The sequence below is a fragment of the Diadema setosum genome, chromosome 1 (assembly GCF_964275005.1).
Source record: "Diadema setosum chromosome 1, eeDiaSeto1, whole genome shotgun sequence".
NCBI lineage: Eukaryota > Metazoa > Echinodermata > Echinoidea > Diadematoida > Diadematidae > Diadema > Diadema setosum.
The window spans coordinates 17280625-17295841 of NC_092685.1; the positions used below are offsets into that span (position 1 = coordinate 17280625).

General features: G+C 41.1%; 1 protein-coding gene across 1 annotated transcript in view; it reads right to left on the reverse strand.

Annotated features, from left to right (window-relative positions):
* Nucleotides 1-1089: 1089 nt before the first annotated feature.
* The window catches only part of LOC140237429 (uncharacterized), a 41401-nt gene continuing 27273 nt past the window's right edge, over nucleotides 1090-15217 (reverse strand). The window contains exons 3-17 of the mRNA XM_072317355.1: nucleotides 13895-14042; nucleotides 12375-12620; nucleotides 11401-11616; nucleotides 10765-10974; nucleotides 9920-10156; nucleotides 9229-9410; nucleotides 7797-7980; nucleotides 7034-7243; nucleotides 6373-6579; nucleotides 5715-5928; nucleotides 4914-5056; nucleotides 4316-4452; nucleotides 3296-3476; nucleotides 2308-2522; nucleotides 1090-1179 (exon numbers count right to left, since the gene is read on the reverse strand). Coding sequence (XP_072173456.1) covers nucleotides 1090-1179; nucleotides 2308-2522; nucleotides 3296-3476; nucleotides 4316-4452; nucleotides 4914-5056; nucleotides 5715-5928; nucleotides 6373-6579; nucleotides 7034-7243; nucleotides 7797-7980; nucleotides 9229-9410; nucleotides 9920-10156; nucleotides 10765-10974; nucleotides 11401-11616; nucleotides 12375-12620; nucleotides 13895-14042 — 2820 coding nt within the window. The remainder of the gene's footprint in view (nucleotides 1180-2307; nucleotides 2523-3295; nucleotides 3477-4315; nucleotides 4453-4913; nucleotides 5057-5714; nucleotides 5929-6372; nucleotides 6580-7033; nucleotides 7244-7796; nucleotides 7981-9228; nucleotides 9411-9919; nucleotides 10157-10764; nucleotides 10975-11400; nucleotides 11617-12374; nucleotides 12621-13894; nucleotides 14043-15217) is intronic.

The window sequence follows — 15217 nt, forward strand, 5'->3', positions numbered from 1 at the left end:
CTATATAGTTATGTGCTTTTGCATGGTCAAAACATTCAAAAGAAACCAGGAAAACGAGGCAGAAAGAGTCACTCTACATAAGCTCCAGGTTTGGTTGAGTTATACTCATACTTGCTTGGTTATTCAACGGATGACATCAAAGTATTTTCTTATCTTAAAAACGATATGCCCATTAGGCTCACCATTCATATAATCATAACCAAAATAAAAGTAGATAAATAACTGAGTCAATGACCAATGCTCAGTGTGCACTGTAATAGCTGCATGTGCCAATCTATTTAGAAGCCGACCATGTTAAATTAGATAAACTAGACTATTTCGTGGTAAATTGTACCGATTACTGATTAGAATAACCATAATGAATAGTAACGGCTAAACGAGAGCATTGTCTTAGAAACAAGAGCGTGACAGAAAAAAGTATTCTGTTCACTAGAGAAAATAAATTAATAATGTTCTCATAAAAACCTGGAAGCTTCATCGTCATGCCTCTGTTGGGTTTAGTACTGCAGTGAAAGTACAAACTTGTTAATAAGTAAGAAGTTAATCACTTGAAATTATTAAAAATCTAGTATAGGAAATGATTGCTTACATACAAAGTCACTTTTCCTGTATGTAGTCAGAAATCTACTCTACACAAAATGGCAATCTATCAAAATGGGTACTGGAGTTGCGAAAAGATGTGGCGAAAAGGTTTTGCACGTGTTCCGTGTTCTGCCTGCATGAAACACTCTGCTAGTTTTTCAAACTCATATCTGTCATGTTTACTTCAACAAAGAGTGAGGGTTTTCATACAGTAGGGCAGCGTACTGGTAAATCTTGTATCTGTACAAGGATTTTAGATATACTGTGATGACCATAAGCGACACGTATTTCGCGGCAAATGCACTCGCATCAACGCTACTATTAACAAAAACAACTGTCAAGAAGCAAATGCATTTACAAGTTGAGACAGTGGAAGCTTAAATTCTTCGAATCAGCATCTTTAAGTCCTTCGAGATGAAATGCATGCTGAGCCTTTGTGAGAAGATGTTGATAACGAGAAGTGCATGGTGTGTAGTCTTCGGTGCTCAGAGTCAGCATCCGGGTTATTCAGTCGATATCCAATAACTCCGCCTCACTATCCCGCCTTCCGCTCTCAAGCAGACCCGCGTCACTGAAGCGTCTCTCACTGTGTGAATCCTAACAAGGAGCATGTATGATGAGCAAAAGGAAATTATGGATACATGAAATAAGACCAAGTAAAGAGAACACGGCAACAGGAAAGATAAAAAGCGAGCAAGAAAAGAAAGAATACAATAGATGGAATTGGTGCAGAAAAGGAGAAGACTTTTAATAGATGCTAACCTGAGTAAAGAATAAGTTTTGAGGTTAATACAGGGCCATGATCCTACGAGGCCGACACCCACGAGTTATATACAGTCCACCAGCTCGACATTGAAAGAAGGTCCATGAGTCGTACAGCCAACGAGTCACACAGCGCATGAGCTCGACACCAGGCAAATAAGCCCCACGTGTCTGACAGAAGGCGAACACGGCCCACGGGTCCGACACTATAGGCAAACGTGTCCTACGAGTCCGACATTGCCCTTGGCAAAAAAGGACCACGAGACCGACGTAGCCTAAAATTAGCCCGATTATGTAATATTGGTCTCCTGGGCCCTTTTCGCCTAGCGTCGGGCTCCTGAGTCTTGTTGCCTATAGTGTCGGACTCATTGGCCTTGCTGCGCTAGTGTCGAGCTAGTTGGGGTATGACTCGTGGGTATCGGACTCGTGACGTGCAGCCGTTAATACAAGCATAAACAGCAAAGGCTTCTGCAAGAGGAAACTGTTGGAAACAGAGTTCGTTTGAGAATGGATACGGGCTTACAAGTTGGATCTGTTTTATCTCCCTCCCCTCCGAGTCCTAACAGCATCTAAATCTCTTATTTCAAATCTGACATATTATTAGTGTACACACAAGTCATCAACTTTCTCCAATAATTTGGTGGTTATTTTCAGGCTAAAGTCGGCACTCACCTGTAAACCCTCTGAATTTTTAAAAAAGGTTGTCTGAATCTTGGATTAAAATGGAGTTTGTCACTTTTACCAGATGAAACTGACCCGAGACTGTCAAAGGCAAAGAGCGGCTCGTTTTTATGTCACAATAAAAATGACATAGATTTTCATGTCTGATACACCTCTCGTGATCAACGAGAAATCTATTCTTCGACTGGTCTGTGTGGGCAGATTCCTTTTAAAGCTTTCGATTCTCACAAACTATGAAAAAAAAAACACAAACATCTAAATGCATCATTCTCTTCAACTCACGTCGTTATCGTGCGAGCCCTCGTACACGTGCTCGTAGTTGGAAGATCTGAAGTTTATTGTGGCGTTCCTTCCGTAGACATCATAGCGCTCCGAGTGTCGTTTTCGGATGCGCACAAAGACGAAGGCTACGACGACCACAAGAAAGATGCATAGGGCAATGACGGTACCGACAATAACAGCCACTGGTGACGTAAGACTACTGCCGTGTTCCATTGCTACTCGAGGTTAAAAATGAGAGAGGGGAGTGAGAAAGATTTAAAAAAAAGGAGTGAACCATCGTACATTACTGTCATACTTGCAGCGTGTCGGGTCATCACCAACTTGATCGTCGCAATACAAGCCGGTGATGTAAACTGTCTCTAAGCAACATGGTTTTTGCACAGACTAAGTATAGGCGACACAGAATTATTAGATAAGTTATGGTGGGCGACACAGAGTTAGTGACATTTTTTTCTGATCCTTCTCATCTAAGAGGTTTGTACAGTGTAGCATTAATGCCGGAAATCAGACGAGAAGATCGAGTTTATAAAGGTCTTTTCGCCTGACAGATGTGCGACAGTGTGCCACAAAATGCAAGCGTCTTTGACGAATGTAAACAATGAAAAAATGGTGAACACGATCAATTCTTTGTATCTATCATAAATTTGGTATTTACCAATGGACATGTAAAACAGCTGAACATGAAAACCCGTACCAGGATATCTTGAGTTCCTCAGGCATTACACAGTATTAAATACATCATACGTCTACTATATACTCAACTATAGGCAAAGACAAGTGACATATACCATACAACAAATACTAGGCATTGTATCCTTCAAAATACTTACATCCATTTTACCAGGTTGTGGTCTCCTTTCCTGTATTTTATTTTTCACGTTTTCTTTCCTTTCGCAGCTGTAGGTATACCTATATATAAACATATATTGTTCTTTGTAATATGCGCACATTTTTTTTTCTCAGTACGGAGGGCGCACCATATACTTACGGTCTGACAAACTGTGAGTAGTGATAGGTACCGTCTTGGAGCGAACTTCTCTTGTAACAGTTTCATTATCCCACAGACCCAGCAGCTGAATGTGGTACGTGCGTCCAGACGTGAGGTTCTGAATCATGTACGACAACGCCGATCGCTCTACGATCTCAGATTCTAGTACCTTGCTCTCATCCTGAAAATAAAATGAGTGTAAAAACAAAGGTATAAAAAAAATTGCATGTAATATTTATTATGTACAGTGTCACATGAACAGACAGTGAGACAGACAGGCTAGGAAGACACATATACCCATATTGAGATTATATTTGTTCTATGCACACGGCGTAAACTTCACTGATATCGAGATTATATATTATTAAATGTTCTATGCACACGGCGTAAACTTCACTGATATCGATCTAGGTGATTAGGTGATCTAGGTGATCTAGGTGTATAGGTGATTGGTTTGAATTTCATTCAAACCAGTAACAGATCAACATGAAAATGAGACAAAAAAGTTGTTTCTTAACCCTTTGTGTGCTGGAACGCTGATTGGCAGAGAAAACCCCAAGCAGTCAAAAATGACTGGTACAGAATGGGTTGATTAATCAATGGATCACATGCACCACTTTGCGTTCATATAATATGAACACAACCTAAAGAGAGAAAGGGTATCTTTCACACTAAGTGGTTTTGTTATCGACTTAGCTATGACGAGTTTTACTGAATTTTTGACGAAAAAAAAAGAGGTCATAAATTTTCTATAGCATTTTACGGACAATACAATAAGAAAATAAGAACTTGGTGACAATACTGCCTCATTTGCGATGAAAATATAATTGTGATGAATACAGTTGTTGCTATGGAACATTGTGATATTGAAAACTCATGACTGCAGCATTTTGTGACAATTTATTAAGCTTTCATTATGCTGGCCTCGTTCGAGTTTACTCATCTACATTAGACAATAATGTTAAAGACGAGTTAAACATTTAGTGAAGTTTCAATTGAAGAACAAGAATGAGTTCACACCTGTGACACGACCATGAGTCGCCATCCAATGATATTTTGTACAATTTCGTTTGGCAAGGCTGGCCATCTGATCGAAGCCGTGGTCGCGGTTACGGCGTAGATGTCGATGTCGAATGGATCCCCTGGATACGGTTTGGCTATGGGTAAGAATGGGAAAACATCAGGACTGTTCATAGCTTGCCCAACATTCAAATCAGTATTACTCAGTTTCATCCTTAACTACAAAACAAAGGAAGTGTTTTGTGATCCCGTGTGCGCGCAGATTTATATCTTATTAATTATTAGAATAACAAGTAATGACATAAGGACAAAAATCTGAATTCGTAATTTCTTTTAAATGAAAATGTGATCTGTCAAATTATTTTTCCTTCAAGAAGCTTGAAATCTCCATCAGGTGCAATAAATTCTGCCATACAGGGTCAACAGTAGAAAGTTTGTGGTGTTTTGCATAAGTATTGTAATCTGTAGGAATCTTTTTCGCATGATAAGGAATGATTTTCACCGTAGAGATAAACAACCATTATTATTTGACTGCTGTATAACCAAAAATATCACGCAGTCTGCGTCGTATGATGGGTTGTTTTCAATATCTACTTACATGGTAGCCACAGTGTATCAACCTCTATTTTGCTGGTCTGAAGATGAATTCCAACTTGTGTGCTGCCAATCATCACTACCAACTGCACTACGTAGCTCCGGGCGGGTCTGAAGTCCAGAATGGTATACTTCCGTAATTCAGGTCTACAGGATGATAACAAGACAATGTCTCAGATCCTGGAATCATGCCATTATCATGTTTGTTTCTTTGACAATCGATAAACATGACGCGACAGCCGTTACACTCGATAAACCAGTTCGATTAATCTTCTTTTTTTTTCACAGTCAAATTGCAAGATATTCCTATCCTGAACATAGCATTTTGAATGAACATCGTAGTGTTGTAGATGATGCAGTGAGTGTCATCTGGTGTTGGGAGAATTGCGTCAAATATTAACGGATATCACTTTTCAAACAGTTAGGAATCTTGTGAAATGGAACCCAACGTTCGATCTATCTGATAAGGGCCATCTTACTATCGTCATTGCAAAAGAGTTTTCACAGAGGTCTTGAAAGGCGCCCTATAAGCAGGAGTCCACCCTGAAATCATGTTTGTTTGTTTTGTTTTGTTTTTAAGTCACATAGTAATCGATGCATGGAAAACTCCTGGAGGCTTAACCCACTGGTATCTGATGCTCGCACAGATGCTTTCAAAGCAGTGCTTAAATGAGATTACCATAAGTCCCAATTTCAAAGTTGGTTGGCGATGCGATTCAAACTTTGTCAGAAGTGAAAGCGATTCAACAAGAAGGCAATCACGTGAGAATGCAAATAAAACAGTAGTGAGCAGCGATCCTTATACCTGAAGGACACCGTGCTGTTCCATGACATATCACCATACGCGAGTTCCCTGTACTTGAGGCGAAACTGCCCGATGTACTGCCGCTGGAGGTCGGTCAGTGCCGGCCAGACAATCGTGGCACTTCGGGCCGAGACGTTTGTGGCCGAGATGTTGACCAGGAAGAATGACAGAGGGAGCGGAAGGGACTTGGTGGGAAACTGGGTGCTTGGTGGCGCTGCAGTTGGTAAATGGTCAATTTGCTAGCATCATCGACAAGTTGTCAAAGTAAAAAAAAAAGAAAAAAAAATATACACATATACAATTCTCTTTCCAGCTCTAGGAATAACCCGAACATTTCATTTGGTTGTCGCGGTAATCAGATATCATACTTTCATCTTGTCTACTGGGCTACCTGAGTGATAGTAAACAGACAAACAAACATTTTTAAAAAGAGAGATCAGAGTTATGTCACGATTTCATAATTACGTAGGTTAATTGAGCATGACGTGTGTATGAGTGAAAGACAAAGCGCAATATTTTCAAGAAATTTAGCAAATTTTACTTCAGAAATTACGCCCACATCTTTTTTTTTTAATGAGACAAATGAATCAGTTTTGAAATAATGATACGATCCAAAATTAATGAGGAAGTGGTATGGCATCACTCCGAGTGTCCTTACCGTCATAACACACCCACTCAAGACAACAGGTGTCTGCCACTCGAACCTGAACGGGAAAGGAACACTCTTGCCGCGGCTGAGTAGCGGTGCTGTTGCACACATTACGACATGACACTATGCCCTCATCGCAGCGACAGCGAACATCACACCCCTCCCGCCATTCCATGCCGTTCTGGTAAATCTTGTTGCTATGGCTACAGTCTCCTTCTACAATAACGTACATTCAAACAAACAAAAGTAAATCAAGGTTAAGTAACTGGCAGTTAACTGTTAGTTAAACAATACCAGGTTTCTGAAGTTGCTATAGCACTTATTGATGTGAGAATATCATCTGCACTTTTGAATAAGACTGACATTTTTTTTGTTAATATTAAAAACAGAATACCCTTAATGAATCATATCTCTGATTCTAAACGTTTGTTCCTAAAACTCTACCTCAGACCATCCTTCTCAGAAAATGTATGAAAATGTGAAATACCAGGAGAAGAAAATACGTCTTCATAAAAGTACAATCCGATCTTGAAGAAACTTTTTATGCACAAGTATGATAAAAGAAAATGCAATGGTATTGCTTATCATCTGCAATAAAGAAATTAATGGACGAGTCATTTTCTGGGCTTAGAAGAGTGCATGAAAACCTCAATAGTGAACCATCATTTACCATTGGGAAAACAGCGCCACTCTGGACAGCATTCTCCTTCTACGATGACCTGTCGTGGATTGGGACAGAGGTCAGACGCGATGACGTCAGTCTTGGGACACATTTCTCGGCAGATCGTCCTTCCCGATCGACATTCACAGGCCGATTCGCACCCGTCATTGAAGCGTTCGCCGTGCTCGTATACGTGGTCTTTGAAAGTGCAAGATTGCACTTTGGTAATGAAGGATGAATTGTTGTAAATCACAAGTCATGAGTAATACAATTTTTTAAGTATGTTGATTACGAGAAAATGGTATCCGAGTTATAATTTTGGCACTTAACGCCTCTTCAGTTATTGAAGTGAATGCCTTCACATTTGTGAAATATCTTGATATATATAAATATAGGATGAACATCACAAACACTTCCTTCGTATCATTAAATGCAACAAATAGTAGACATGTTTATAATTACCTTGAAAATCAATTTCATGGTTCAATGCTGGTCAGAAATACAAAACAGCTGAATTTTTGAATGAATTGAAAAAAAAGTGAAAGCACAAGAATCTCGCTAAGGAGAAAGGTTTCGGTACACTAGACAGTTTGTAGTCCAAGTGGAAAATCAACGCTTTCTTTCGTCAGCGTAGCTCAGAAAAGTAAATGTACAGTTAGTCGTCACTTTCGTAACCAGTAGAAGTTTATAAGGTAATGGTATTCTGTCTGTATCCCTGGTTTTGTTATTGGGATTTTTTCTGTCTCATAATGAGATGTTTGTACAAACTCACGCTCATTTTCCGACGTTGTGACGATAAAGATGTCGGTTGACGGGAGTGTGTTAGGCCATCTGAGCTTGGTATGGATGTTGTCAGGAATGCTGACCCGGATCTGTAGATAGTAGGTGGTTTCCTGGAGCAGGCCATTGATTTCCATCATGATGTGACCCCTGACCTTTACACCTCTGGGAAAGTCCTGTTGTCAGAGCACGGTGATACGGGCAAACCATGCGAAGTTTGTTTATAATATTGGTATTACGCAAATTGTTCAGAGCTCCACGTTCAAAGAATGTCAGGTAACGGTAAACATCCAAAAACAGTTTTATTTTCAAACACTGTGTCTCAAGGAAGATAATACCCTTGAATTGGTGGATAGCGATCTGGCAGTTTCATTTTCAATACGCCGGGGTTACGCATTTCTACGTTGTGCCTACGCCGGCCTACGTAACAATACGCCGAGCGACGCCGAGCGACGCAGAGGGGTTCGCGGGGTACGCGAAAAAAAAAAATAAACACGCTAAATTTTTTGCTGCGTATTTTTCTCTGCGTCCGGTGTGAAAGCCCCTCACTATACTGACCCATAACGCAGGCCGACCTGCGTAGAGTGGCGTAGTGACGTATTGGATACCGACTACGTCAGCGTACTCCTGAAAAGAAAAAATTAAGGAAGCAAACGATCGCGATGATGAGGAGAAGGTTTTCGTAGGTACGAATGTATTGTCGTTCAGTAGCGTATTGCATATGATTGCGCATGCACGAAGAACAGTAGCGTATCATTATGTGGGCTTATACTGAGTATTTTGTCTCATGTGCTCTATGCCGAAAGTATGCGGGGAAAAAAAAAAGTTGTTTAATTCTTTGCGTCCATTTCCTGTACCCCTTTGCGTCGCTCGGAGTATTGTGAAGCAGGCCAGCGTACGCACAGCGTAATTTAGCGTAGGACTAAGCTCGGCGAAGTTGGTACGCAACACTTACGCAACTCTGAGGTGTGGTATACCTAGCTATGCTGGTGGTAATAATGATAGCAACACTTTCTTGTAAGGCAGTTTTAACATTTACTCCATGCACATAAAATAATGACAACATGATTTTAAATCACAGCATCATGGTTTACTGATTGTCAATACTACGCTCACAGCATGCCTCTTCTCCAAGCTATATGACAGACTGCCTCCTCCCTTCTGCTTGATCGTGAGCAAGACTGGCTTAAAAATCTAGAAATCTTTCGAAACTAAGACCTGCCCCCTTAATAGCAGCATAAGCCAGAGTTTTAATCTCTGCATTTTGACATTTTCTAACCAATACTGCCCTGCCTAAGAGAGTTTAAATACAACATTTTTGCCTTTGCAAATTACACAGAAAAGGTTCCTTTTCTGCAGCTAGGGAGTGCTGAAAAAATACAACAAAACACAGAGATGACAGACAATTACAGTCTTCTGCATACCTTTCTGAGCATTTGCCAGCTCTCCAGGGCAAGATCGACTGCCTCCGATCGATCGGTGTAGTAGATGATGTAACCGTCGGTGATAGCAACCAGCTCGCTGTTCAGTGGTGGTGTGAATCCTACGGTGACGGCCGTAGTGTTGAAAGCCAAGACCGAGACGTCTTGGACTACGTTAGGACTGTCTGTAAAGTAGCAGGACATAAGGTATTCTCACTCTTAACGAACAATATCACTTCATTTTCAAGTTACTAAATGAAGTTAATTTGATAACACCAACCGGTACAAACGTTTGATGAAAGTCGGGCAAAGAAAAAGAATGTCGTGGAATTTTGAACTTTCACATTATGTTTTCATGAAGAAAGTTTATTGGTCGCAATCACTCTTACGTGCATAATATTGGTTGAGGTGATGATGTCATACCCTTGGGATCACAAGTCTCTCTTTGATCTGCTCATAAATCTGCAGTAAATTTCCTTCTTTAAGAAATTATACGGAAAATATTATATCTTTGTGTTGCAGTGAACTAACTGAACAATGGTGACTTTTAGAGGTGAAGGGATTGATCTGATTTTTGTCGAGTTGTTTTCAAGAAAGCAAACGAGAGTTGTGAGGTGAAGACAGTATTGTGAGGCTGTTTCTCCTTCTCCTTCTCTCCCGCTATTTCAGTCAACTGATAATAGTACAAACGTACCTTGCTTCGGGTCGTGACAGGCGATCACCTTACAGCAGTCCGTCTCCCGAAGCTTTGTGACCACGGGTTCGGGGCAGAGCGGCGTCGGCGACGGAGGGGACGGCTCTGCGCACATTGGCATGCAGGTCAGCGCGCCTCGCTCGCAGAGACAACGGCTCTCACACCCTTCGTCCATCCATTCTCCGTCTTCCATGGTGATGTTTCCCGAGGGTCCGTGGTACATACATCCTGGTGCAGCTGGACATTGTAAAGGGAGGTTTTAAGATAATAATTTATTATGAAGACGCATGTATACTCCCGGGTCTAGGGCAATTACCCCGACCCTTCCCCTGACCCTAACCCTAACCCTAATCCTAATCCTGAACCTAATCATAACCCTAAGCCGAACTCTAACCCTATTTTTCTAAACTTAATCCTAGCCACAATCTTTACTCTAACCTTACCACTAACCAGTATTTAGCCGGGGGTAATTGCCCTGATGCGATTATACAAAGAATAGCTCTTGCTGACATCAGTCTCGATAACGCGAATAATTTAGATCAAAGTCGTGTTTCACTGAGACAAAACTTCCATCAAATGAACCTGATGATGAGGACTAGAAATGGTTTGGTTTTAAACAAGGAGTTAAATCAATATATCACCCTACGACCAGACAGGAGATTGTTTGAGGATCAACATACATATGAACATATGAGTAACTTTGTATGAAGCTCCACTGAATGCAGTTCTAAGTCACCTCGAAAATCCTCTACCCGCCGAATTTTAACTCGAGTACGGAATTCAGCTAAGTTGCTACCTATAATCCTTCATATTTGTATTATGCCCTTAAGATCATGGTGCCTTACGGGGTTGTTCACACTCCCACTGCAAACAGCACTCTCCGGGGAGTTGGACCTTCTTGGGGATGGGACAGTCAACGGTTGCTGTGGCGAAGCTGATGGGGCACCGAGGGACGCACAACACGCTGCCCTCTCGGCACTGACATCGCATGCTGCACACCACGTTAAAGTATTCCCCGTCCTCGTACGTGTTCCCGTTCAGCTCACACGAATTGGCTGGGGAGAAGGTAGCAAGACAACCAGATTACTGTGATTTCTGGATTATGAGGAACCGTTAATAGATGCAACAAATGTTTGCTAATCTCAGACTGACATCGCCAAGTGTCCCCGAGTGTAATCTCAAAATCTGCCTCAGATGCATGTGAAAAAAAAAGTGCTTGCATAATGATTATAGTTTTATAGTTGTTTGCCATAGTTAATGGCTAAATAACTGGATGTGCTGTATTTGTTGTTGCTCTTGAATGCTAGCTGCCAGGCTCTTTTTTTCATGGGATCTCTATCAGCGTTTTCAGCGATTCTTTCTTCAATGACGTCACCTTTACGGAGGGAGCAAACATTTCTGACCTGCAACAACCATAATACTTTTTGTGTTTATTGCCTGTCTTACAAAAGAGTACAATGCATTCTGACTAAGGTACTCACGTGGAGGCGGACACGCCCACTGTGGACAACATTCGCCCTCTGGCGGCTCGTTGAGGGTAGGGTGAGGACACGTCTGCAGGTCGGGGATCATGTCCCCTGGGTCAGGACACCTTGGTGCGCAGTCAGGCACGCCATTGTCACAGAAACACACCTCCTCGCAGCCTCGGTAAAACGTGTCCCCATGAGCGTAAATCGCCCCGTTCTCTTTACAGTCCGCTGAGAGTAAGAAGAAGCTTTACATTAAATACATTCATGCTATGAACTTTTAACAGCTACTCTACACCCTAGAATATTCCATCTTGCGCAGATACAATGTTAGTACAACCCTATCCTGTACCGTGAAAACACACAAAGTTTAAATCTGTGCAAACTTTGAGTTGTTATTGTATTTTTCTACTGATGACAAGTTACTGTATGATGTATATATGTACTTCCATTATTTTTCAGTGTTTCGTATGTGGCATTTATATGGTTGTGTTACAACGCGTGGTAACCGGCAACATACTGTCACTAAATCACACTGTCATGTTATGTTACGAATAGATTCACGTATGGATTTATTTTGGCAAGTTACTTAGGGCATTTTCACATCTTAATTTTCATGCAAGTGTCACTTAGTTGCAGCGACTTAGTCCTATTTAGAAGATAATTTTAAAAATTGTTCCTGCATTAACATTTAAACACATTAGTCATAATGAAGAGATTCGAAGATCCCTGCATGCAGACAAAAAACCCTAGTATGATGACTATTGGTTTAAGTTTTGTTAAGTTCTAATTGACGTGTCAATCCTTTGTGATTTGGTTATTCGTTATACCCCGCTTAGAGCGGAATGTGCCTTATAATGATATCAAAAGGCGCAGTCAGACTGGCAAAAGATCGAGAAGTTTAAGATCGTGATCTTTAATGCCAGTGTGACCACGCCTAATAAACAATTTGCAAGGATGAGTGAATGGAATTATAAACCTCGTTCTACCTTGACTGAAGGGGTCACTGGGACCCTCGCTACACTTAATCATGGTGCAGCATTCCGGGTCGTCGGGGTGGGGCTCCTCGTGGCAGTTGATCGGGTTGACGATACGGACGTCGGGCACTGGCGGGCAGCCTCGGGGTCGACAGATCCAAGAACCGAGCAGGCAGTCACAAACCGAGTCACAGGACTGGTGGATGGTCATCCCCTCGTCGTAATGTTCCTGTCCGTGCTCGCAGCCACCAAGGGGTGCTGTGTGAGGTGTCACGGGCAGGCGGGATGCAAAGACAGATGAGAATCATGATCAACAGTTCTACGTGAATAGGTTATGTCACTCTCTGAATCGTCATCTCCAAAATAACACATAATCATGATCGATAGGCAGTGGTATGTAATTACACGATTTCATTTTCTCTTTAGTGACATACTATTACGTTATACACATAATCATATCTATATCAGTAAATATATTTTCACCTTCGTGCAATTTTTCATAATTTATGATTATTGAATATAAACTGAAGTAAGTTTGTAAAGATCTTGATTAGCCATGGGAACTGTTACGATGGTTGAAGTGCCACTTTGGTGGCATAAACAGCTTATTCTTCACAGATAGGAGCTGTACGTATTACCTCAAGGATTACTGTAATTCTCGTTATCATTTCTTTTATACGAGTAAAATTCTAACACAATATGTGAGCATTGTATTCGCCTTTGAACTTGCCTTTGGCAATAATCAATATACGTGAAACATGTTCGTCTGATCTTCAGGAGCATTAGAATCAGGTGCACAGTATTAATTTCAAGTACAAAGACCGCAGAATAATCATTCACGTTCCAAGATATGGCCCACGTCATCATGCACAAGCATGGATCAGTTTCGGTGGAGAGCAAAATGACTGGCCACTGTAAAACTTAACTTCCTCTTTCATTTTCACCAAGTTTCACTTGTTTTTCAACACTACTGTGACCTGCCCTATTTTGCTATTTCATGAAACTACAAAGAAAGAAACCAAAATACATCATCCTATTTTCGCCAGTTGGCCCATACCCGCCAGCCCAAGAATAATGAAGAACGATTAAATAGACCCACATGCTCCACATGCCAAGCTGACAGAGTGACCACTAGCCAGACGATATGCGCAGCAGGAGAAAGTGACCCAATACGATTCAGTTTCTGGGGTTTGCAGGTCACTGCTACCTTTAGCTTTAGTCTGGGTATTAGTGTCTCAGACATGGTGTGCTTCGTATCAAAAACGTTCCCCCACGGGTTTATGAACCGACGCTTTTGTCGAAACCTAACCTCTGTGGGTCACGTGTTTTTGATACGTGTTTATTCCCTTGCTACTTCTTGACAATCATAGCCGTGATGGATCAACGTATCATCAAATTAAGAAAAGCCTCGTGTCAGGAATTACGCTTCATGAACTGTTTTGAGATTGTTTTCGCGCAGTGCGTGACCTGCAGAAAGGGGATTCCGGATTCCGTGGCTGAAGTTGACGGGAGAAATAATCTGAAGTCATTACCCGGTGTTCCCGTTCGATGTAAAGCTACTTCTGAAAGGGGTCCTTCTAATCTGATGCCATCTCGACCCGGAAGACGATAGCTCACCCGGAAATAGTAATCCGTGCCGTCTGTAAGTCCTCGAATAGAAATGTACGTGTCGTTTCTGGCCTGCAGGCATGAACAAGAAGGCATGGCATTACACTTTTTATTTGAAATGTAAAATGTTTTAATGTTCTTAGAGTTAGCCCTTTATCATCAATGGCTGTTTGCAAAGATCCTCGGAAAGGCAAAATATCTTGGTTCAATGGAACTGTCTTCTCAAAATCTGACATAATATATCACGCAGAAACGAGGGGTGATTAAAAGAACAGGAGATCTAATTTTGGCATTTCAAGGTGCATATTTCAAGGTACTGCACTAATGACACCGTGCATACAAAAGAGATTGGACCTTCTAAAACTCATGAAAGAAGCGAGGGCGATATAACTTATAAGCGTAGTGAAAGAACGGGGGTTTCCCATTCAGCTCTTATGAACCCACCTGCCTTTTCGAGGTTGTCCGAAGGTTGACGTGAAACCATCATCTATTGCTACGACAAATATAGATAACCATCTGATCAGTTGGGCAAACTATGCCAAATCTTAGAAGTCTGTTTTGTTGTTTTTGTGGTTGCTGGGTTCTTTTTGTTTTGTTTTGTTTTGTTTTGTTTTTGTTGTTTTGTTTTTTAGGGTGTGGGGTAAAAAGTGTAAAAACTCCGAACATTTTTTTTTTCGAAAACAAGAAATAGGACAAAAGGATTTTAGATGTAACAACACTTAGTTTACTGTTGTTAATGTGTGAAAATGGTGTGAACTCGTAGAATTGTACCAAATTTACTCCCATTCAGATAACTGCTTAACGTTAGAGATCCGTACAATCAATTTTAGAGCACTTTGAAAATATATTTCGATGTTAAAATCTACTTCCACATGAAATTAGAAAAGTGCAACAACGCTACGGCACACTGTCGTCCATATTTGTAACTGCGCAGTTTAATATTGTATGACTAGCTCGCCAGAGTTCAAACACATGAATAATCAAAGTTGACTGGAAGAGGTTGAGTAGGGATCTGACCTTTTTTGAAAACTTTTGAAGGAATCGTTTCAAATGGATTAATTAGATAGTACCATGCATCATAATATATTTACGTGCACGACACATTTTCACATTATGGTCGACTCACAAAGTCGATAAAACGGTCTTTAAGCGATGTCAGTTTTTCCTAATTTGGTTTTTATTTCAGATACAGTTTCACACGCTTGTGCTCTGTCAAAACACGGAACTGTTTTCACAAACGAGGGCTG